Source organism: Pteropus vampyrus, unplaced genomic scaffold (assembly GCF_000151845.1).
Source record: "Pteropus vampyrus isolate Shadow unplaced genomic scaffold, Pvam_2.0 Scaffold337, whole genome shotgun sequence".
NCBI lineage: Eukaryota > Metazoa > Chordata > Mammalia > Chiroptera > Pteropodidae > Pteropus > Pteropus vampyrus.
In genome coordinates this window covers 1,775,362-1,797,545 of record NW_011889118.1, presented here as the reverse complement: position 1 = coordinate 1,797,545, position 22,184 = coordinate 1,775,362, and the positions used below count along the sequence as shown (strand labels likewise).

Sequence of the window (22,184 nt, the reverse complement as noted above, 5' to 3'; positions counted from 1 at the left end):
GAGTTAGGGAGGCCCACCACGCAAACTCTAGGCAGACTCTGTCCTCTTCCCAATCTGTCATCCTGGCTGTGCCTGTCCCTTCCTACAGTCTCTGATGGCTCTCTGGCTTTCACGATAGAAGTCATGATCCATGACGAGGTATACATAGAAATACTGGTCCGGCCCTGCTTCTCCATCTCTCCAGCATCCCCTTCCACCTCACCTCATGGAACTGCTTTCTTTCACCTGCCCTGAACTCAATGCTTAATGTCCTGGCTCCAGGCCTGGTGTCCTTGTCATCCTTTTTCACTGGGCTGACTTCTGTTTATTCTTCAAAACTCAACCCCAACCATGAGGCTTCCAAGGAACCTTCCCTGATATTCCCCAGATTGGGCAAGATGACTCCCTCTGGGCTCCGTGTGGTACTTGGTTGTTCTCTGGGTAGCAGCTGTCACAATAGCCACTGTATCTCTCACAGTGCCCAATGTACCCATAGCAGTCAGCCCAGGCCTGGCCCAAGTATGTGGTGGAAAGCATTCAGTGAACAAAAGAGTGAAGAACATGGACTTACTTCCAATTGCTCACAGAAGATACCTGCCCTGCTGGTTGGGCCAGAAAATCACCCATGACCCCTCTGCTGTTGTACAAATCCCACAGCCCAGCCCAGGTGGTGCTGTACCAGAGGGGTGAGCACCCCTCTCATCTCAGTATTCAGAGCTAGCCCCACATAGCAAGTCTGACAGAGCCCCTAAGGCTGCCCCCTTGTCTCACAGCAACTCGGCCTGAGATCTCTGCCTGTCAACCAGGCTTGATAGAGAGACAGCAGCACAGTAAAGAGTGTTCCTATGTGGCAAACCTGCTGCTAGAGCCCCCTTCCCCTGGCCTCTCCTCTCACCCTCCTAGAAAGGCTCACTCAGTAAATACCCTGTACAGCTCAAGAGCTGGGGAAAAATTTGTTTTCACTGATGATCTTATTTGCTTCCTCTTAGCAAGAAAATGAGCTAATTTTCTTCTTTACCCTGGCTGCTAGGAAGCTCAGAGCCAAACTTTGTGGTGCTGTGCTGCAGCTCACCTTACTCTAGTGTCACTGATTTAACTCTCCCCATGCTTGGCTCTTTTTCTCTTATTCTCATGGTTTTTGCTTTTATTCTCTTTATGCTTTTTATTTGTAAGGAAAGACTTGTATCATTTTTAAAAGAAGTAGGTGAAATAATTTTAAATATTTTTTAAGTGTTTTGTCTGGCAGGAATTGGGTGGAAACTTTGGGATGCCTAACCCTGGGGCATGGATAAGAGAAGAGACACTCAAAAGCCCAGGATTTAGAGTTGGGGCCTGGGTCACCCTCATGAAACTGGAGGCTCTTGGGAACAGACACTTGCTTCCTTCGTGGGACAGGAGCCTCATCTGTCTCCTTTGTCTTCCAGTGCTAGCTTCTTTACAGGACAGTGAGCAGACAGGCCTGTTCTTGAAAACAGGTGTGAAAATCAAATTATGTCATGCAAATCCCATCGCAAAGGGGCCCAAAGCTTGCTAAGAATGGGGAAGTTGGCCTATAAAGAACTGCTACTCATTTCACTTTTTTTTTTTTTTTTTTTTGAGTCAAAACTGGTTTTCATGGAAGGAGACTGAATCTTTGCTCCCAGAGAATGTTCTCTTGCCCTAGGCCCTCAGCTGGGGGCTGGAGTGATAACTTAAATGGATGGTTTAATTGTTCTAAATCTTCATTTTCCTCCTTGAATAATGAAGGGACTGGACTGAAAGCTCTCCATGGGCCTACTGGCCACAGGCTGTTGAGGTGCTTACAGTGAAAGATTCTAACGCTACACGATGCTACGTGTCCAGGACGCTGTTCTGAGGCCCTGGGATTTGGCCTGATGGAACCACTGACACCCACTCCTTGGGCTCACACCACCTTTTTATTTATAATGGCTGGAACTTCCCTTCCCATCACAGCCCGGGCTTCACAGGTGGCCCTGTGGTCACAGGATGACAGCCATCTGCATGCAGTGGGGCAGCATGAGGACTGAAGAAGGCATAACTCCTCCCATCAGAACTATAGCTCCACAGACCAGCAGGAAATCTCTGTTCCCGGGGCCCCCTCTTGATAATCCAGCTTGAGCTCTCTGGGATGGATGGACGGACAGATGGGTGGACAGACAGACGTACAGAGAGACAGATGGAGAGGGTTAGCAAACCTCAGGTGTGGTGGGAAGAGAGGGAAAGAGCTGTAGACAGGAACATGGAAGGCGGAGTTTCAGGGACCCGTAGAATTCCCTGTGGCATAGGCCAACAAGGCCCGGTTGCCTATGGGGACTCAGATGTGTGTGGTCTCCAGGGTCAGGGGCTACAAGAGTTCAGAGGGAGTTTCCTACTGCTCCCAACTTACCCTAGTGATCACGGGGCTGGTGTGTTTTCTATGTATCTGAGTTGACTGTCCTTTGTGGGGTCACTGAGAGCTGGGTCAGACATGTCTAAGGCATCAAACTTTTACCTGGCTATCTCTAGTTCCTGTGCAAGGACAGGGAAGTGGGGGACCCTAGACACCAGCTCTCAGCCTCTCAGCCTCCCAGCCCCCACCCCTGGCCAAGCTCAGTGGTTTATTTGTGCTGAATCACCTGGTAGCAGAGTGGTCATGCCCCTGAACACTCAGTGTTCGTTTGCTGTCATCTGCCTCTGTTGGGGGCCCCCAGAGCACATCCTGGTAAAACTGGCCTGAGAAACAAAGGGTGGATCAGCAAAGGATAAAGACAGGGAGGCTGGGAGACACACAGAAATTCGGGGCATTGCTTGTTTGAAGGCAGAGGCGATTTCTGAGGATGCCCTGAGCGTAGGGCCATGGGCAGCATACCAAGGGTCCCGCTGATGTGTCTGGAGAAGCGGTCAGTATCCCGCAGAAGGAGCCGGAGCCCCTGCCCAGGGCCGTCCCAGAAGAGCAAGCCAATGGTCACTTTATCTGGGCTGCTGAGCAGCAGGAGCCCTGCCTTGTCCTCGGTCATCTTGAGGCTGTGGGGAAATCCAGCATCCTGAGAGGAAGGTAGACATGGAGACACCCACAGAGGACCTTGGCAGTTGGGAGGGGAGTGGGTGGGGACTGCCCCCTTATCCTCAGAATTCCCGTTGTGGCCGTGGGTAGGAAGTCCATTAAATATTCTGGGTTTCAGTTTCCGCATTAGTAAACTGGGAACAAAGTTAATTTAATGATATCTGGTGATCTCAGTATTTATAAGACAAAATAATGGTTCCTTTGTCTCTTAGATTTGGCTTCTCATGAATTTGTTTTATATGATTCAGGGAGTATCTGATACATTTACTCTGTCTCTTTTGTTTTTATGGCTAGTGCCACTTTCTTTGGATGACTAGTGTTTAATCGTGTGTTTTAATTTCCAGAAGGGCAAGTCTCTTCTCATTCTATTCCCTTCTTTTTTACTTAATGTAATCTTTGAAGTTCTTATCTTATTTATTTTCTTAGAAATATTAGGATCCTTCAAGCATGTTGAATATGACCCTGCTGTTGTTACCTGAGGTTATTTTAAATGGACTTACACTAAACTTACACTCTCTTGTTGACATGACATAAGAGGCGTGGCCTGTTTTTCTTCATGTGTATCTTCTGTAGCTCATGTGAGTGCGTGCACTGTCACTGTGATTAATAGGAATTCTTTATTCCATCTTCTGGTGTATGTCCAAGGCATAAAAATGCTATCAATTTTTGTGTATTTATCAGATCATAGGAAACTAAGATCTTTTATGAAATTAGGAGGTTTTCAGGTGATTATTGCTAGGTGCTTATTCATTTGTCAGGTGGAACCAGTGTCTGCTGAGGGGCTCACTGAGAGGAAACAGATAAGGCTCTTTGTACTTGGCACAAGCTGGGGCTCTGAGGCCAATGCTCAAAGAGGGCCAAGGTCCTCAGCCTCTCTCCCAAGCCCCTCGTGACTTCCAGAGCCAGAGAGCTACGTCTGGAAGACTCTATCATGGGGCAGCCCCACCCAAAAGAGGTCGACATCCTCCTTCACTACCTACCAGCTGCCCAGTGCTTGATGCCAGATGGACCTGTCTCTTCTCATTGGAGCTTTAAGACTATGCTGAGGATAACACTCGTGACCTCCATGAACGGTGCCCTCCAACTTCTCATTATTGTCATCATTACCTCACCACATACAGAGCTGCCCTCCAGTATACTCAGCAGGCACCACTCCTTTTAATGAGCAAAGTGCTTCTCGGCCACATTCTCCCCCTAGCTTCTAACTCAGGACTGGGGTGATGAGTTATGAGTGAGAAAACAGGCTCAGAGGGGCTAAGTGCCCTATCCAGGGTCATACAGGATAAGCAGCAGCACTAGCTCCAAACCACACTGTCCCCTGCACAGGGAGTGTCCTGGGTTAGGTATGAGGGCAGCCAGGTCCCCAGGACAACCCCTTGGTGCCCTCCAGAGGAGGAGTATGGTGCAGGGCTCTCTGCATCTCTGCCCGTCCTGTGGGCGCAGCCCACTGCAGAGGACTCATGCCCAGCCCAGACACTCCATCCTCAGGCCCATGGCCTCAGGCCACCCGTTAGTGCTGTCACCAGCTAACACAGCCTGAGAGGTCACTGCTGGCACCTAGCCTGAGGCTTACCCAGGCATCACTGAGAACAGTGTATTCTTCCACTTGTATGCAGAGCTTCTTCGATTCTGAGTCACTACCACGTGCTCAGGGGTTGCGTGGACTTGCAGTTGGGGGTTCCTGAAGGTCACCTTAATCCATGAGAACTGAGCCTTCTCTATCTCATAGTGGCCAGTCACCTCAATCCCTGAGAGAGCGGGGAGCAGAGGGGTCAGAGCTATGGCCCCAGCTCGGCACTGGCCTGACATGAAGGTCCTCCCTGATTATGTCCTGGAGAACAGTCCTTCGCCAACTCCCCAGGACCCCAGGATTCCCTCACACTGGAGCATGGTTTCCACAGTCTTTTCCCTTATCCTTTGGTTTCACATGGCTTTGGGAGGGCCCCCAAATTCTCAGTGATGGCTACTATTTAGATGAGCCCTCTGAGAAGGGAGATCTTGTCTGAAGTTAATTAACTTTTATAAAGCCTTCATGGTGTGCCTGGCCCTGAGCTAAGCGCCATGACCAAAAGCAAGATAGAAAATCAGTGGTCCCCACCCACAGGGAGCAAAGAGACTCTGGGCCTGGCATGCCAAAGTGGGAGACTGTGTTTGGGTGAGCGTCCCTGAGTGCTGTGTGTTCCCATGTCTGACCCGACACCTCAATTCAACTAGTAAGACCCTTCTAGGGCTTGGGGGCAGGGCTGCCCAGCGTACCTCCCTCCTCCTACTATTCACTTCCTCCATACTCTCTATAGTCCCACTAGTATCTTTCGGGGCTCTGGGCTTCTAACTACCCCTTCCTCTGTAGTGGACCCCCATTTGTCTGCCAAGGCCCAGTCACTCCTACGTGACCCTGTGCAGCCTCCCCTGACCCTCAGACAGCCCATGCCTCCGCCTCTGGACTTGTCTCCACATTGCTCTGGGCATTAACTACAGGCCACTGTGCTTATCTACACCCAGGTATATTCTTCCACCCTTGAAGTATGGCAACGCCTGGAGGCAAGCCCACATCTGGTCACCCTGGAGTGCCAGACCAGGCAGACCTGCATATGTGTGCCCAATGCAAGGTCTGTGGGGTGGATGTATGTGTGCAAGTGTTGGTACTCAGGGCGTGACTATGCCATGACCGAAGACAGGACAAGGCTGCCCATGTGCCTCCCTGGGCAGGTGTCCCACTGTTGGCTCCAGGGTGGTGAGCTGGGGGTGCATGGTGTCTGGGTCTCTCTGGGTGAATGACTAGGTGTGTACCTCTCACCTTGGTCAGGGTCTGAGAGCAGGTTCATTGGCCCCTGAGAATGCTTGATGTCCACACAGAGCCGGTCCACGCTTTGCCCAGGCAGTGGCAGGATGACAGAAGGAGCCTGGGTGAGGGCTGAGGGGGCTGGCAGCTTACCTGAGGGTGGGGATGTGCTGATTGTTTCTGAAAGGAGAAAAAGTCCGGGTCTAGGTATCCCCTTCCTGTGGAGTTGGGGGCAGGGGGCGCTGAAGTATAGAGTAGTGGAGAGGTGTGGTCGGGGCTCATTCTCCACTTCAACATTGAGAAAACCACACTACATGTTCGTAGAGATCCCTGGAGCTCTCTCATCCCAGGGTCTCTCTGCTATAGGGCTCTGGTCTGGGGGCTACCTGTGATCATTAAATCCATGCCATGAAGCACTCCATCAAAACCTGAGGGGTCTGACAGTAATCCAGGCACTAGTGCAAGAACAGTCAGAAACAGAAAGGGAGAAGGCAGTCAGGATTCAGAGCAAGCAGCATGCCCTCCAGCCATCATGCCGCCAGCCATCCACCAAGGTCCAGCACTGTACCCCCCGCCACACGTACACCCAACTTAGGAAATCTTTTACAAAAAGATTTTCAAACAGAAGAGCATGCTATTAGGCAAAACACTGAGGAAACAAGGTCCAGCCTGGCTCTGTGCCTGTGTCTGAGTCCAGATTTAGAGATCAGAAACAATTCAAGGGATCAATGATGGCTTTGGGAATGGAGGAAGTCTTCCCTTTCTAGAAGGCTCTATCCTGAGCGAGTCTCCAGAGCATAATGAATCTGATTCAGTGAAAATAAAGGACACACTACTAATGTCATGCCCCACAGCAACTCTCCCTGGTCTTGTTGTGCCTAGCCCTGAGCCTGGTGCTTACTCATCCAACTCTACAGGCAGGTTTAATTATCACCTTGGGGAAACAAAGCCCTCCAAGGTCAGGAAGTGGCTTACCTAACAGCATGTCTGTTAGTCTTGGATTCGGGTTCGAGAACGGATAAGAGGAATGACGATGGTGAAGAGGTCCGGGTGGTCCCAATCTCGATGAGAAGTTCTCGGCAGCTACAGTTTTGGAAAAGTTGACACCTGCATTCTCTTAAAGCAGTGTCATGGGTCCCCACGGCCGGGGCTCCGGGACTCACTCCAGGAGAGGGATGTGAAGAGGGAAGATGGCTCCCTTTCCCACACCTGCCACTCTCAGAGCCTCTCTCCCCATGGCCAGGAGAAATGCAAAGCTGGAACAATAAACCTCTCTCGAACTCCTCCCTGCTGGGGTATCAGCTGCCCCTTTCCCTGGTAACGCTCCTCACACTAACTTGTCCTCTGAAGCCTCTTCTGTAAGTGAGCAAAAGGTCTGCATGGTTGCCTCCTAATCAGACACACCTGAACTTGAGTCCCAGCCGTACCACCAGCCACGTGAGCAAAGCAAGTCACTCCCCCCAAAGCCAGGGCAGAGCCCAGTCTGTGGCCAGGGTCAAGGTTCTGTCAATCTCCCTCCCCCCTCCTTCTCCTCCTTTGCTACCTGTCATCCCAGACCTTCTGTTTCCCATGGAATGATATCTGAAGACGCCGTGACCTGGAAATCAGAGAGACCGGTATATGCATCCCGCTAGATGGGGATTGTGCCCCTAGGGCCCAGGATTGCCAATATCTAAATGAAGAGGTAGTTGATGAAATGCATCAGCATGCTTGGGCAGATGATGCCCCCTCTTGGCAGCAGGACTAGGCTGGAGAGGCCCTGGCCAGCGACCTTGTGGGGCTGGTGTCCTAGGCCCTGTGTCAGCCAACTGTCACCCGAGCCAGTCTTTGAGGGTATTGGCCCTTACCTAAGGGAACGTTCCTGTGTCTGTTTTCTGGATAAAACAAAAAGAGAAGAGAGACAGAGACACACTGTTGAAGTGGTTTTGATAAATTCGACCTTGCTTTCCCACCCCAGCACTGCAAAGATGTAGCAAACTCGGGGAGGGGTGGGGGTTGGGAAACCTGGCCTCAGTTTCCTCATCAATGAAATGGGATGAGTCTCATGGGGATCCTGTGAGTCTGTGTGTGGCAGGGTTAGGGTCTTGGTTGGGATGTGGGGGAGGGGCTGGGGAGAACGCTGGATCAAAACTCTGCTGCCAAGGAGGCTGGGAGCCCACTCTCATACTCACTATTTTCCACGGGCTTCTCAGCAACTTGAGACTGTTCTTGGCCCTCGGGTTTGGTGACTACCATGGATGTGAGGGGGGTAACAAAGCTGTAGTTGAGCGATAAGCCCAGAGCTCGGGTCTTGAGGGCCTGCTTCTCAGTATCTGATGCAGAAACTCTGCAGGTTGAGAGCATCAGAGGCTTAGCTGGTCCCTGAACGTCTAGATTTTCTCTCCCCTCCAGACCCTTGTGAGGTGGGGTTCCCGCTGGGAGAGTCCAGAGCTCAGACACGATATCACGACCCACTGTCTCCATGCCCAAGAGATGCCCCATGCCAGCTGCACCTGCCCCCGCCCCCCACACCCAGTGAAGAGCTTGGGGAGGCCTTGAGGCTGTGTGTGGCTGCCCCAGCAGGCCCTTGAGGGTACCGGCCACCCACATTTGCTCCAGCAGTTGCTGGATGGTCAAGAATGCCCAGAGTCTCTCCATGAAGTTGTAGAAGATGTACTTGGGGCTCGGGAACTCCTCCTGCTCTGCCATCCCGGACTCCGTTTGGAAGGTGATGTTCTGCATGAGCTGGAAAGAGGGGCCCAGGCAGGGCAGGGGCAGTGAGGGCCTGATGCCCGTACCCAGCCTGGCGCTTCTGAGAACTTCCACAGAGAACCTGGTTGGAGCTGGGGCAGGTCCCATGCACCGGCAGTGAGGACTGCATTTCCTTGGAGTAGAGTAGGGGATAGGGAGGGAGTTTAGGGGTGCAAGGGGCTCAGTCACAGATCCCGTAAGGATAAGAAGGAGGTGGAGAGAAAAGGTAGAATCTATCCCAGGTGCAACACAGGAGGCACAGAGCCAGGAGCTCAGATCAGGTGAAGCCTTTGGGAAGAAAGGGAAATGAGGATGGACTCTGAAGCCCAGGCCACAGAAACAACAGCAAGAAGGATGCACAAGAGTAGTGTGGAGCAGAAAGGGTCCCCAGACACAGCTCACCCTCACCTCAAAGAAAGAGACTCGGGACAGAGAGGGAAGCGCCTTCTCTAGCAGTTGGCAGCAAAGTTGAGAAGAGAATTCAGGTGTCATGGCCCTCATAGGGTTTGGGGGCCCTGTTCAAGCTGGTACCCTCTGCTGGGCCTGGGCGCTTTGCAGTGGTGACAGCCAGGCATGTGCCCAAGTTCTAGACAGGGCCTTCTGGTGTCAGGCTGACGTGGCCAGCAGCCTGGGAAATGGGATCCGGGGCAGAGGAACCCCAGCCCTCTTTGTCATAACGACTACAGCAGCCAAAGACCTTTTCATTGTGGATCGGATCCTGCCTCCCCTGCTGGCACCATCCTCCGCTGTCTCTCACCCAGTGCCGGGCCTCCCAAAGCTTTGTCACATGTAGGCCATCTGCACAAATCTTGCCCTATCCACGCGTACAGCTATTTGTTTGATGATTTTCTTTAAACGAACTTTAAAAAGACTAACACTCTTTACTTGGCCTTGTCCCAAGCAAAAATACCTGTGAAATCTTGGGTCTAGGGTTTGAGTTGTATTTTTCAGAAGACACATTAAAATAAATACGTAACTACTAAAAGACATGTTTGTTTGTGGACTACCCCGAGTCATCTTGGGTTCTGCACTTTGGGAACTCTTGGCCTCCGGGATAACACCAGCAGCTAGCATGTATGGAGTGTTAATCCCCTCGGCAGCCTTACAAGGTGGGTAAGGTAACCGATTCTCATTTTAACACAGGAGAAAACTGAGGCACAGGAAGATTAGGTGGCTTCCCCAGGCCTCACTCCTGGGAGCTGGCAGAAGCCAGGCAGGCTGGCCACCTGGCATGCACTGCCCATCATGACACTTGGTTACTTCTTCAGAGACATTGTCCTGGGCTCCCCATGCCTGCCTGCCTTGCCCATCTGCTATTCTCCCCTCACATCCTGCTTGCCACAAAAGCCTGAAACATTCCTCCATCACTCCACCATCTGGCCTCTGCCACCTTCTATTCATCCTGCAGTCTCAGCTGAGCCTCCTCCAGGAAGCCTTTCCTCATCTTCAGGCCAGGTTGGGCCTCCTACTACTGCTCCCCTGAGTTTCCGGGTTTATCTCATCGGGGACACCCCAGCCTACAGCTCGTTGTTTGTGTCTCTCTCATGCTGTCTCTCTCATCAGGGAAGCATCCCCAGGGCCTAGAGAAGGATCTGGCATAGGAACAGGTGCTCGGTTTCTCTTTGTGGAATGAGAGGGCCCCCTTGTGGCATAGAGGCAGGGAGGGCACCACGTGGAGCCAAGCTCTTGACCCAGCTGCAGTGGGGCCCAGGGCAAGCTGCCTGCCCTGCCTGGACCCCAGTCTGCTCATCTGTGCAGTGGGAGCAGCCCTCCCTGTCTGAGTGCAACCTCAGAAGGCTGGAGTGAGGACTGGAGGGGATGCCAAGCACCTGGAGCCCTCAGGCATAGCAGGAGCAGTAGAAGCACAGACTGACCACTGAGTGTCTACATTTGCAGGCATAGCATAGTTGCTCTCAGGGGAATCACATTATCTTGTTGAATCTCCACTACGAGCCTTGTAGTAGGGACCGATATCAACCACAATTGGCAGGGAGCAGTTTGTCATTTGCTCATGGTCAGTTGGCTGGAGTCTGGCAGGGCTCAGGTTTGAACCCAGCTCCTCCAAATGCCTGCTTCAGCTTCCCTTCCTCTCCAGGACGGCTGGCCACACTCACCAGCTGCCCACTGATTTTGGCTGAGAGCACATCAGGGCTCTGGTCCCGGAGCTTCCCGGCCACCACCATCTCAGAGCCCTTGAAGAGCAGCCGGAAGTTGTCCTGTGTGACATCCTCCACGGCGTTGCTTGGGTACTCGAAGGCCACTGCTGTCAGCAGTGGGTTGGCCACCTCTTGGTAGAAGTCCTGCAGGATAGGGGGTGTCATGAGGTCTGGGCTGGGATCTGCCTGTCCCTCTGAGCCATCCCTCACTCACGCAGCCCACTGGGGTCAGGCTGGCACCTCGAGCTGCAGGGCGGAGTCTGAGTCCTCATAGATGCGCCGAGCCAGGCCGCCGTTGTCCAGTGCCAGCCTCTCAAGAAAGGCATAGCTAACGTCGAAGCCAAAGCCCAGGCAGAAGAGGCTGTACTGGCCGCCTATGGCATCCTGCACGTTCCTCTGGATCTTCTCAGGGCTGGTCTCCCCTGGACCCAGCGGTTTGGGAAGGGGGTGAGAAAACAGTGATTTGCTCAAGGGATATTTCTAGAATCTCAGAGCCAGAGGGGCCTCAGGAATCCCTCCGCCCCCCAGCCTCAGGTCCCATAGCAAGCCATTATGGAGGCCCAGCTGCTTCCTCTGGGCAGTGTGCCCTGGAATTGCTGGCAGTGCCCTCACCCACAGTAGGGTCGCCATCGGTGAGGAGGATGATAAGGGAGACACTCCCTGAGGGCAGGAGCTCCTCCCGGGTGGCTCTTTCCAGCAGCTGCACGGCCATCAGCATCGCACTGTTGATGTTGGTCCCTGAGGAGCACACATTCTCAGGATGGCTCCCAGGCGGGGTTCAGTGCCTTGGAAGCCTCCACCCTGCAGGGCTGCAGAGGCACTCACCTCCCTGGGCCTGGATGCCAGCAGCGTAGGTCCTGGCCTCCTTCACATTCTCGGCTGAAGCTGGCACCAGTGATGGCTTCCACTGGGTTGCTTCCTCACTGAAGGGGACAAGGTTGAACTGGTCTTTGGGGCTGAGATCATCCAGGATCTTGATTAGGGCTTCCCGGGTCTGGGCAGGGGAAGTGGAGACAAGGTGGGTTTCTTAGGGGGGGTCTCGCTCATGTGCCCTTGGTCTGTACTCCTGGGCCTGCATCTGGAGTTGGGACATGGTGAATGCTCTAGGGGAAGGATTTGGCCCACACTCTGACCAACCTTGAATCCTGGGAGCCCCCTACCCAGGAAGATGTAGGAGGGAGGGTCTGCCTGCTGGACCAGAGCTGATGGTGTGAGGCATGTGGGAGTTTTCAGGGCTCTGCCCTGGCCCACGGGACCCACCTGCTGGATTTTCTTGCCCCTCATGGAGCCACTCTTGTCAATGACAAATATCACATTCTTGGGTATCGTGGGCAGGCCCTCGGGGGCAAAGTAGTGCACAAAGTAGCCATTCTCAATCTGTGACCAGAGTAAGATGAACCCCAGGTGACGAGAGTTGCAACCCTGCCCTGCCCCCACCCAGCCTCCTCACTCCCAATCTTCGGGTCTCCATGCTCTTTTCATTCCAGCCCCTCTATCTCTGTCCCACTGCTATTCTCCCCCAATCCTTGCCATCTTTTAGGGCTCAGTCTGGCCCCTTCTCGCTGAAGCCTTCCCTGCTCACACATGGCCCACAGGAACTCTACGTGCACTTTACCTCCTATTTGTTTGAGGACTTGAGGTAGCTTATACCAAAGTTCAGACATAATAAACCTGAGATCCAACAAAAGAATGAAGACTCCAAAAAACAACGTCCATCAAAAGTAAAGGGGAAGCACAGAAACTTCTGCAAAAGAAGCTATTGCAATTGAACATAAAACTGAGCTGTGAGCCTCCTGGCAACCAAGGCAATAAGGGAAATGATGCAGGGCAGTTCTTTAGCAGAGATGAAGTGTTTTTGTTTTTGTCTCAGAAAGGGAATTCTTTCAGGGACCACATAACTAAACCACTTGTTTTCTGTCTAGCTGCCCCTGGTGCACACTGATAAGTAGGAGCAATCATTTTGCCTTTTCTTCTAGAACATCTAGTCTTAGGCTCTTAAGCGTGGATAGGTTTCCTGGTTGTCCTGTTCTCGCCTGGAGCCCACACACCTGAATGGAGCCCCCGGAAAGGGTCCGGTTCACATCGTAGCGGACGATGAAGTTGCCATTTATAACTGTATCCTGTTGCTCTAGAGACTTCTGCTGCTGGGAGAGCGTTGGCTTGAATAGGATGTGAGCCTGGAGAAAGGACCAGACTGAAGTTGAGAGGAGCAGAAAGGCCATGCAAACACCACCTCTCACTCGGCCTGAAGTGAGAATTCTAGGATGCAGCCTTGGGTCAAATCGCAGGAAACTTTCTTTCAGGCTGAGCTGTCAGACAGACTGCCTCCATAAAGGGGAGGGGGCGTGAGCATGGAGCCCCTGCTCCTGGAGTTGTGCAAGCAGAGGCTAAGCTCAGGATGTGTACAATCCAGCTATCTCCTCCTCTCCCCCAGGTCCTGGGACCCTCACATCAGCGTCACGTCCAAGTCCTTCTCCCCTGATTTTAGAGTTCAAACCAGCACACGCTGTCCTCCTCTAGGCCTTGCCCACCCCGTCTGGCAAAGGATAACATGGATGCAGAGACTTCAGAAGCCTGTCCAGCTTAGAGATTCTGCTCAACTGTCCCATTCTCTGGAAATCCAGGCTCATAGGGCTGGCTTGAGGACAGGCCCCTTGGTACCTTCGCCCACTGACCGTGGCAGGCCCACCTTGGTCTGGGTCTGTGAGGTGGTGAGGGCATTTTCCAGTTCACTGGTCATGAAGGTGCTCTCTGTCTCCAAAAAGCTGATGCCCTGAGGCTCGAAGATGTGAATGTCCATCTGGAGGCAAGAATTGGGTCATTGGGTTAGCTAGGAGCCAGGGCTAGACCTCACAGGTAGCAGACGGGGAAGGAGAGGCCACCCTCTGTAGCACAAGGGTCATCTAGGAGCTCTCCTGGGAGGAGGCAGCACCAATACCTGTAGGTGCTTGACCACCTGTTGGGGCTGGACTTTCAGCAGCAGCTCATACACTCCCAGACGCCGCTTGAGCAACTCTTCATACACCAGCTCGAAGGTGACTTTGGCAGCAGGAGCCACACTGACCGATACCTGGAATTGCTCCATCTTTCTCCCAGTGGCCCTGGGGGAGGAGGGCATCAGGTCTGCCCCTCCGGACCAGGTGGGGTATGGGCACTGAAGGTGGAAATAGGGCTAAAGGGTTGAGGGTTGGGGCAGCTTCTGTCACTCCCCACTGGGGTCCCCCGCCACCCCTCTGGGCTCACTTGACAAGGCCAGCGCTCTCTCCCCTGGCCACAGCTGCACTATACTGCTCCTGGGCTGCAGCCTTCTCCTTGATGTTCCCTGGGTAGGTTACACCATCGATGATCCTGGGGCAGGAGAGCAGGTGTTTCTTAGAGCCTGGTGGGGGCAGTTCACTCCAATCCCACCTCTTCCAGAGATCCTCTCTAGGATGTGGTGTGCTTCTTGATAGAGTGACTGCCACCTTTACCGTTTATTATGCACAAGACTCTGTGCAGGACCTTGGGTAAGGGCAGGGGCCTCTGCAAGGTATGCCAAGCTTCCATCTACCCTGAGGCATGCATAGTGTAAGTTAACATTTGTTTCACTGAATGGACAAGGGAGGGAGGTTGCAGAAGAGGCAGGGCTGAGCTAAGTCCTGGCCTCTCTTCTCCCTTCCAGTCTGGCCCCACATTCCAGTTGCTCTTTCCACGTCACAGACTGCTTCCAGAGAAACAGGTCAATCATCAGCAAGATGACTGACCTGTTTCTCTGGAAGCCACATTTTTATCCAGCCCTCTGTCCAGCTGTGTGGGGCAGACTGAGAAGGAGGGAGATGCCACCCTCCCAGGCCAGTGGGAGACACAGGGCTAAAAGGCTCTGAACCCTCTCCCCCGTGCCTGTCCCTTCTTCCCAGCAATATAGGGCAGGGGACTCTGCAGAGAGGGTGGCCTCCAGGAAAGTAGGTTTTGGACAACTGCTGGATGGAACTTTTAGGGGTGGGGACACAATCCTAGTGGCCATTCTTTGGGACTGAGAGAACTGCCTGGGCTGTTCCTCTAGGAAGAAAATGACTACTATAGAACCTCCTTGTGAAGGGTTGAACAGGGACATGACAGGTAAACATAAACCTGCCATGTTGTGAAAGGGTGGGAGTCGCAGAGGTAGGTGGGGAAGGGGCAGCCAGGATGTCAGGACCGAGTGTTTTTCCTCCCCACCATCCTGACCTTTCTGGTCATAATTTAAACCTGGGCTACGGATGGGGCTGGTGCACGGGCTGTAGGGCTCGTCCTCCCAGATGACTTGTTGAGTCCTAGCCAGGTCAGGGAGAAGGGCACCCTGCCCCCAACTTCCCTATTTCACTCAGCAGCAGGATCTGGACCCAGAGAAATGTGCAGGTCCTGGGCTCTTGGCAGATGTGCTGGGCCTGGAACCTCATAATCTGGTGGTCTTGGCACCCATGTGAGGGGCTAAGCTCAGCCTATGAAGCTCATGCAGTGAGGTGGGCAGCAGAGCCCCTGGCTCTGGGGTTAGAAGAAGTAGGGGCTGCTGGGATGGGAGGGGCAGGGAGAGGGGGGAGCCAAACACAGGGACCCAGTCCCCACTGCCATTTTTTCAGAGGTCTCAGGGTACACTGGGGACCCTGTGTGAGAGACGCTTGCTTTCTCTGCTTTACCCATCACCCTCCCTGAGTTTCTGGGATCAGCCTCCCTCTGGCCTGTTCTCAATCACTGCCTCTCCTGTGGGGCCAGGGACAGACAGAGTTCTCTTGCGTTTAGCAAACATTGCAAAACTGAGTTAGGAAGAGTGGGGGAGGACAGTGTGAGGATCATCACCAGCTCACAGAGTCCACAGAAACCCCAGGGGCCTCCTCATGTGGCCTCTGACCCAGAGCAGAAATGCCCTCTCTGCAGTACCTCAGTTGGGGTGTGGGGGACTCGCCTGGCTTAGAACTTCTGGTGCCAAGGAGGTCTCCCTCCTCAAGGCATGGCTCCATTGTGGGGCAGCCCAAGGGTTAGGAAGTTTTCTGTATTCTGAGCTGGAATCTGCGTTTTGGTAACTCCCTCCTGCCTGGGCCTGGTTTCAGGTTGCCCTGAGTCTGTACTCCTCAAAGGCAAAGACACAAAGATGCAGTGGTTCTCCACCTGCCACCGGGGCAGCACTTAGGGATGACGGAAGACAGATGGAGAGAGGGACTGAAGGAGGCACGGAGGGATGGATGAATGGATGAAGGTAGGGAGGGATGGAGGGAGTGATGGAGGAAGGAATAGAAGAAAGAATGAATGGATAGAGAGAGGGAAGGATGGACAAAGGGAAAGAGGAATACATGGAGAAATGGAGGACGGAATTGATGGAGGGAGTGATAGATGGAGGAATGACGGGAAGAATGGATGGAAGGAAGGAGGGAAGGAGACTGACAGAGTAACCAAGGGAGGAATGAATAGATGGAGGGAGGGATGGATGCAGGGAGCAATGGATGGAGGAATGGAGGGAAGAAGGGATGGATGTTAGGAGAGACTGATGGAGGGATAGAGGGATGGAAGGATGGAGAGATGGAGGGATGGAGGGATGGAAAGATGGAGAGATGGAGGGATGAAAGGATGGATAAAGGGTGGGAGGGATGGAGAGACAGAAGGATGAGTGAGGGATGGAAATGTCTCTGAGAATGCACGAAGTTTCTGGGTAAAGCCTCTGGTTCCCTGTATTGCCTACGGGTGGAGCACACACACCTCACATCAGAAAGAGGGCCTCTCTTCCTGATGGGGCACATGGGGGATGGTGTCGCAATGCTGGGTTGGGGAAGAGAGCTGAGGAGGAGGGCAGGAAGGCACCTACATGGAGAAATTGGTGATGAAGGCTTTCTTGGGCAGCTCCATCTGGAAGGTGGCCTCCTGCATAGTGTCAGCCTTGTTGACTACACGGCTGGTGACAACCGTGTGGGCAAATCGGGATGAGACCTTGGAGTCCACAGTGAGGCTGTAGATGTCGATACCATTCTGGACCAGTGAAGGAGGAGGGGTTTCAATGCTAGCCCAGCTTTGGGCAACACGTCAAGAGTGTGCCTTGGTCCCAGACCAAGCCCTGACCCTCAGCCCCCAACTGAATCACTGATCAGGCCTCAGGATAAACCCCATGAAGCATTTCACATGTATACATTCCAGAGGCAGCCGTGTGCTTCATTCCCCCACCCTACGGTGCCATGGGGTAGGGGACCAGTCTGTCAAGCACACAGGGGGTGATGGAGCCTGGGAGGGACTCTCATTTATCCTGGCCCTAGCGGGATCAGGAAGCTTATTGTCTTAGCTCTGCCTAGTGAAAGAGCAGAGAATAAGTCCTCTGATTTCTGGCAACCTTGACCTTCATGGAAATTGAGGAAAACAGCTCCTGCCAGTCTCCCACCAGGGGCCTACAGAGCTAGGAGAATCTGGAGGCAACAAGGGTCCAGTCTCTAAAAGCTGGGAATCTTCTTTGTCCCCTTTCCCTGCAGCCATGGACCCTCCCCAGTTGCCCTGCCTATCCTCACAGGTCACTGACCCAAGCGTATGCTCTTCACCCCAGGTCTAAGGTCCCCATGTGCACACATGAGGAGCCTTACACATCTGCCTGACTGCATATAGCATGCTTGTGTACACACCAGCTGTTTAGCTGTGCACACGCCTTAGCACAGAGGTGGGTGACTGGCCGAGTGGCTTGTATACACATGTGAGTGCCCGCTCTGTACCAGGCACTGTACTAAGCACAGTATTATAAATTTCATCTTCACAACAAACCTCTATTATTACCCTGTTATACAGATGAGGAAAGTGAGACAAGGAAAGCATAATAAGTTCCTTCAAGCACAGCCAGAGAGAGGTGGAGCTAGGCTCACTAAACCCACTCCCACCCACCCCACCCACCGCCAGCCTCCGCGGCAACTTGCTAAGCTGCATTTCCTCACCTGGAACATGGGACTAGAATCAGCCCTTCTATCGAATGGGAGGGTGTCCCTAAAGCCCTTGGGACAGTGCCTGGTGGGTGGTTAGCACCAATTTCCTTGCGTACACACCGATCCATGCTCACATGTACTTACACGTACACACATACAAGCTCTCCTTTTCACTCAGTCACCAGCTCACACCACTCACACTCAGGTACACACACAGGTGCCCGTGGCACCTGCTACCTTTTGGGCAGTGGTGGTCTGGAGGACAGCCAGCAGCAAGAGCAGGACCAACGCAAGGCCACAGGTCCAGGCAGGAGCTGGGGTCTTCATTGCGGCTCCAGCGCCCGGCAGGCTGTTTCTGAAGTTGAGAGAAAGTGGAGAATGAATTAGTAACTTGTTCACTGCCCCGCCCCTGTGGGGGCAGGTTCTGGGAAATTGGGATCTACAAGCCAAAAATTGCCGTGGCTTCAGATAAGCAGGCAAACTGCGAATGTCCTGTGGACCTTGGCTGGGGACAGGAACATGTACAGTAAGTCCTCAATGTCACCATCGATAGGTTCTTGAAAACTGCAACTTCAAGTGAAATGACATATATTTTACCCTTGGCTAATTGATATAAACGAGTTCAGTTCCTACAGCATATTTCTGGTCACAAAAACATCACCAAACTTCTACAGACAGACCCAAAACACTTCTAATATTAAACATTGAAATAAATGTGAACTACACATAAAGAAAGATTAATACAAATAAGTGAGAAGATGTTTTTCCAACCCACCTATTCCAGTTCAGGGTTGCGGGGGACCAATGCCTCTCCCGGTAGCTCAGGGCGCAATGCGAGCTCCTGCCCTGGATAGGCTGCTCTTCCATTGAAGGGCACACTCACACAAGCTCAAACTCACTCAGACTGGGACAATGTAGACATGACAATTCACCTCCTGCACATCTTTGGGATGTGGGAAGAAACCGGAGTGCCTGGAGAAAATCCACACACACACGGGGAGAATGTGCAAACTCCACATAGAAGGTAGCCCTGGCCAGGACCTGAAATTTTTTCATCAACCTTGTAACCAAAGGAGGTTGAATGAAACATCTGAGGACCTGCTCTACTGAGGAAAGGCAGGCTCAGGTGGGAGGTGGGTATTGGCGCCCCTTCTGAAAAGGTCTAGAAGCCCTCAGGCCAACACCACTCCTCATACCAGTTGTTCTACCAGCCCACTCTTCGTAAGCCCGGCCTGGGGGAACAGAGGGGTGGCCAGGAAGAGGAGGGCTGGGGGTAGCTTCTGGGAAGGAGGAGCCTGCAGGCCAGGTCAGTGTGACTGGGCAGCGGGGACCTAAAAGCACTGAGCATCCTTTGGGGTGTCTAAGTGGGGGCAAGATTTGCTGTGGCCAAGGCAGGATGAATCCACCCTATTTTGGGGGTAGAGAGGCTGGGCCCAGGAGCCCCCACGCTGCTTGCTGTTCGGGCCCCATTAATCTAACCAGGGCTCTCGGTTCAACTCCAGCAAGGCTCCCAACAACACAAGACCTGCACTCTGGCAGTACAAACCGAGAGCTGAAGATGCCCACACTTTTTAGCCCAGAGGCCTCCCTCAAGGGAATTTACTGAGAGGAAAGCATGAAATAGAAAAGGACAGAGCTCGAAGGGGCCGATTCGGTGTGGTGGTGTGTATACTCAGGCGGAGGGCAGTTGTGCCAAGGGAGCCCATGAATTGCAACTTGAGTGACAAAGGGCAGATCACTGATCCATAGCAAGGCAGTGCCCTTGTCACGAGCCCAGACCCATGGGAGGGTGGCCCCAGGGCCCGAGGTGGGATTATGAATGACTTTGTTCGACTTTCCTTTGATAAAGTTGAAATGCTGCTTTCATAACAAATAGCAATAAAGTGAATAGAATAAAGTGGCTCCTGAGTCGGTGGCCATAGCTGGGATAAAGATGCTTCAGAAGTGTGACCGGGTGCCATATCCTGGGTCGGGGGGAGTATTGGGTGACATTAGCTCTGGGGGGGACGGGTAGCCATCTTGGGGGCCTACTCAGGCCCTTTGAGCAGTAACTGGCTTGCAGAAGGCTGGGAAGGGGTCTCCTCCATTAGTCTTGCCTTGGTCAACACCAGTCACATCTGACCCTGAGAGAAGGGAATCATGGACTTTGCAGCTGTGTCTGCGGCTGCAATAAAAGTTCCCTTTTGAGCTACTACAGCCAGAAGTCTCATCTATGCAGTTAGACTGCTCACCCTTTGGCTGATATGACTTGGATTACACAGGGGATATATCCTGTCAGCGATCCAGAGGAAGAGCCTCCCCAAGCTCAGTGTGCAGGCCCTGTTCCCACAGAAGGTCTGCTCCTTTGGGGCACAGAGCACGGGCCCGGCCTGGAAAGAGCTATATAAGGAGGCCAGGCTGGCCTAGCATGTGGGAAAGACTCCAAGCACCCAGCTCTACCTGCCCAGGGACAAGTGAAGCTTCCCTGCAGGCAGAGCTCTAAGCCAGGCACTGCGAGCCCAGGTGCTGTCGGTGCAGACCCTGACTGTCGGTGGTCATGCTGTCACAGCTGGACAGGCCTCTGCAGCTTCCTAAAGCTCCATGCACACGGGGGACAATGAGGCCTGAAGAGGAAAGGATCTCACACAAGCTGAGAACCTAGTGTTTCCATGGTTCAGGTAAAGCTGTGAGAGTGGCAAGGGGGAGAGGCTCACCCTGAGTTTGAGAGAGGGGAGAGTAGCTTGGGAAGCAGACCGTCACTGGCCAGAGAGGAGCCTCAATTGAGGGATGCAAGATGGCATGGAGGCAGTGCGAATGAAGGTGCAAGGTGAGTGGGGGCTGTGAGGTCTCTGGCTCCTGCAAAGCCTTGGGATCCTTAGAAGTATCTCCATGGCGTTTGCAGAAGACAAGGGGAGAGCCCCATGCTCCCACCTGCTTCACTCTGAGTAGTGTCACTGTGGTTTGTTTTATGCAATAGGCTCCAGCTCAACTCCCTTGTCATATATAAGGAGAAACTAAGCCTCAGAAAAGATGGTCTGAAGTCACACAGAAAGTCAACGCCAGTATCCACATCCAAGGCTTTCTAGTATGTAGCAGTGGCCGTAGGGTACCCCCTAGGACTGCCCCCGCCAAAGCTGAGAAGGGTACAGAACACGGTCCCCACTCCCACCCCGCCCTCCTCTCCCCTGCACTTAGGGGCCATGGACAGTGACCAGCCAACACTCTCCAAATGCTGGGGCCACTTGGGCATCCTCTTTATTGGTGTTTCTCAGGTGCTGGTGCAGTCCCTGGACTGTTGGGGTAGGGTGGCGGTCCCAGAGGCAACAGGTGAGCAGGTATGTTCTGGCATAAAAAATGAGTTCTTGAGAAAGACTCCTGTGTCTAGGTAGTGGCAGTGGTGAGGGAAGTGGCGTGCACGTCTCAGCCAAAGACACTCTTGGCGGGTCCGGCTTTGGGCTTCTCAAAGACGGTCTCAGTGCCAGTCCGGGTGCGGCTGAACACTGAGGGGGCGGCAGCACCAGCTTGCTCTGTAGACAGGAGGGGGAGGAGGTGTGCTCAGGGGCTCAGCCTGGCTTCCTAGGGAGAGAAGGCCCCTTTTCTGGGGAGCAACCCCGAGACCAGAAGCTCTGGACTCTTAGAAAGGACCCATTGGCCGCCCCCCATCCCATCCCCCCTCCCATTGACACACATCTGCACCCACTGCCCCCAGCACCTCAAGAACACTCACCACACTCCCGCATGACCTGGTAAGTCTTGGACTTGATCTCCTGGTTCTTGGTCAGGTTCCATCGGGCCCCCTTCAGATCCTCCTCCTTCACAGGGGGCCGCTTCTTCTTGATGGGGGTTTCCGGAGTGCCAGCCTTATAGAGCCCAGACCCTCATCTTACAACCCAAGGCCTTGAGGTTGAGACCCCTTTCCCACTTGTGTCTTAGCTGAGAACTCCTCTTCCTTGCTCACTGAACTCGAGCCAATTCAAGACCCCATTCCTCTTCTAGCAAGCCTTTCTGACTATACTTTCCTCCCCCTCACCCCCAAGTCTCTCTGCCCTTTTCCGGACTGAGAGCTCTGGGGCTGTGGCCGTTGTGGCCTCACACTGTCTGCCTGCCAGGCTAAGCTCAAGCCTGGGCAAAATAGACAAAAGAAAAAGGAATTGGCTTTGAGGCTGAATTCCAAGGCTTTTGGTGAATTCCAAGACCTGGCAGGGTTTCCCTTAGAGATTGCCACTTTCCCCCCAAATTGCCAGTATCTACCTCGTGTGTTTAGAGGCGGGAACGGGGAATAGGAATCAGATGCCCGTGAAGTCTCAGTCTAAAGTTACCATCCACCCATTGAGCGGGCAGCAAGGACAACCCTCCCCTTAACATGCTGGTGTACCTGTCCCTCCAGTGCTGGGGATACCCAGACTCAGTGCCTACACTCCCTCTCAATCCCAGGTGCCCTGGAGTCTGAGGCTTTACTCCTTCCTAAACCCTGGGGGCAGGCACAAGGACTCCCTGGTCCCCGAGCCTGTGCCAGGCTCCTGGGGCAACACACTACATCCCCTGCAGAGATACATCTTGCTGGAGAGGCACCCGGGCACAGAGTTGTACATTGAAAGACCCAGCCTCAC

The 22,184-nt window shown here is 53.3% G+C and overlaps 2 protein-coding genes across 8 annotated transcripts in view; both read right to left on the bottom strand.

Annotated features, from left to right (window-relative positions):
• Nucleotides 1–1,876: 1,876 nt before the first annotated feature.
• ITIH4 (inter-alpha-trypsin inhibitor heavy chain family member 4) overlaps nt 1,877–22,184 on the bottom strand; it is a 26,140-nt gene continuing 5,832 nt past the window's right edge. Inside the window, exons 1-23 of one of the 5 annotated variants that reach the window (XM_023522290.1) lie at nt 18,371–20,720; nt 17,833–17,950; nt 16,506–16,666; nt 13,934–14,038; nt 13,629–13,791; nt 13,380–13,490; nt 12,739–12,867; nt 11,951–12,067; nt 11,516–11,684; nt 11,303–11,428; nt 10,931–11,112; nt 10,649–10,834; nt 8,392–8,528; nt 7,976–8,130; nt 7,652–7,678; nt 7,348–7,401; nt 6,780–6,887; nt 6,191–6,259; nt 5,820–5,984; nt 4,596–4,770; nt 2,828–2,982; nt 2,595–2,691; nt 1,877–2,102 (exon numbers count right to left, since the gene is read on the bottom strand). In XM_023522290.1, the coding sequence (XP_023378058.1) occupies nt 2,033–2,102; nt 2,595–2,691; nt 2,828–2,982; nt 4,596–4,770; nt 5,820–5,984; nt 6,191–6,259; nt 6,780–6,887; nt 7,348–7,401; nt 7,652–7,678; nt 7,976–8,130; nt 8,392–8,528; nt 10,649–10,834; nt 10,931–11,112; nt 11,303–11,428; nt 11,516–11,684; nt 11,951–12,067; nt 12,739–12,867; nt 13,380–13,490; nt 13,629–13,791; nt 13,934–14,038; nt 16,506–16,666; nt 17,833–17,950; nt 18,371–18,462 (2,871 nt within the window). In that variant the 5' untranslated portion in view covers nt 18,463–20,720 and the 3' untranslated portion in view covers nt 1,877–2,032. Of the gene's footprint in view, nt 2,103–2,365; nt 2,983–4,595; nt 4,771–5,819; nt 5,985–6,190; nt 6,260–6,779; nt 6,888–7,347; nt 7,402–7,651; nt 7,679–7,975; nt 8,131–8,391; nt 8,529–10,648; nt 10,835–10,930; nt 11,113–11,302; nt 11,429–11,515; nt 11,685–11,950; nt 12,068–12,738; nt 12,868–13,379; nt 13,491–13,628; nt 13,792–13,933; nt 14,039–16,505; nt 16,667–17,832; nt 17,951–18,370; nt 20,721–22,184 lie in introns of those variants that run through there. The other 4 variants (XM_023522289.1, XR_002776845.1, XM_023522292.1 and 1 more) reach the window with 4 other exon arrangements.
• The window catches only part of LOC105304364 (musculoskeletal embryonic nuclear protein 1), a 15,502-nt gene continuing 14,122 nt past the window's right edge, over nt 20,805–22,184 (bottom strand). For all 3 annotated transcript variants that reach the window (XM_023522294.1, XM_023522293.1, XM_023522295.1), the window contains 2 exons: nt 21,302–21,434; nt 20,805–21,101 (listed from right to left, as the gene is read on the bottom strand). In XM_023522294.1, coding sequence (XP_023378062.1) covers nt 20,995–21,101; nt 21,302–21,434 — 240 coding nt within the window. In that variant the 3' untranslated portion in view covers nt 20,805–20,994. The remainder of the gene's footprint in view (nt 21,102–21,301; nt 21,435–22,184) is intronic.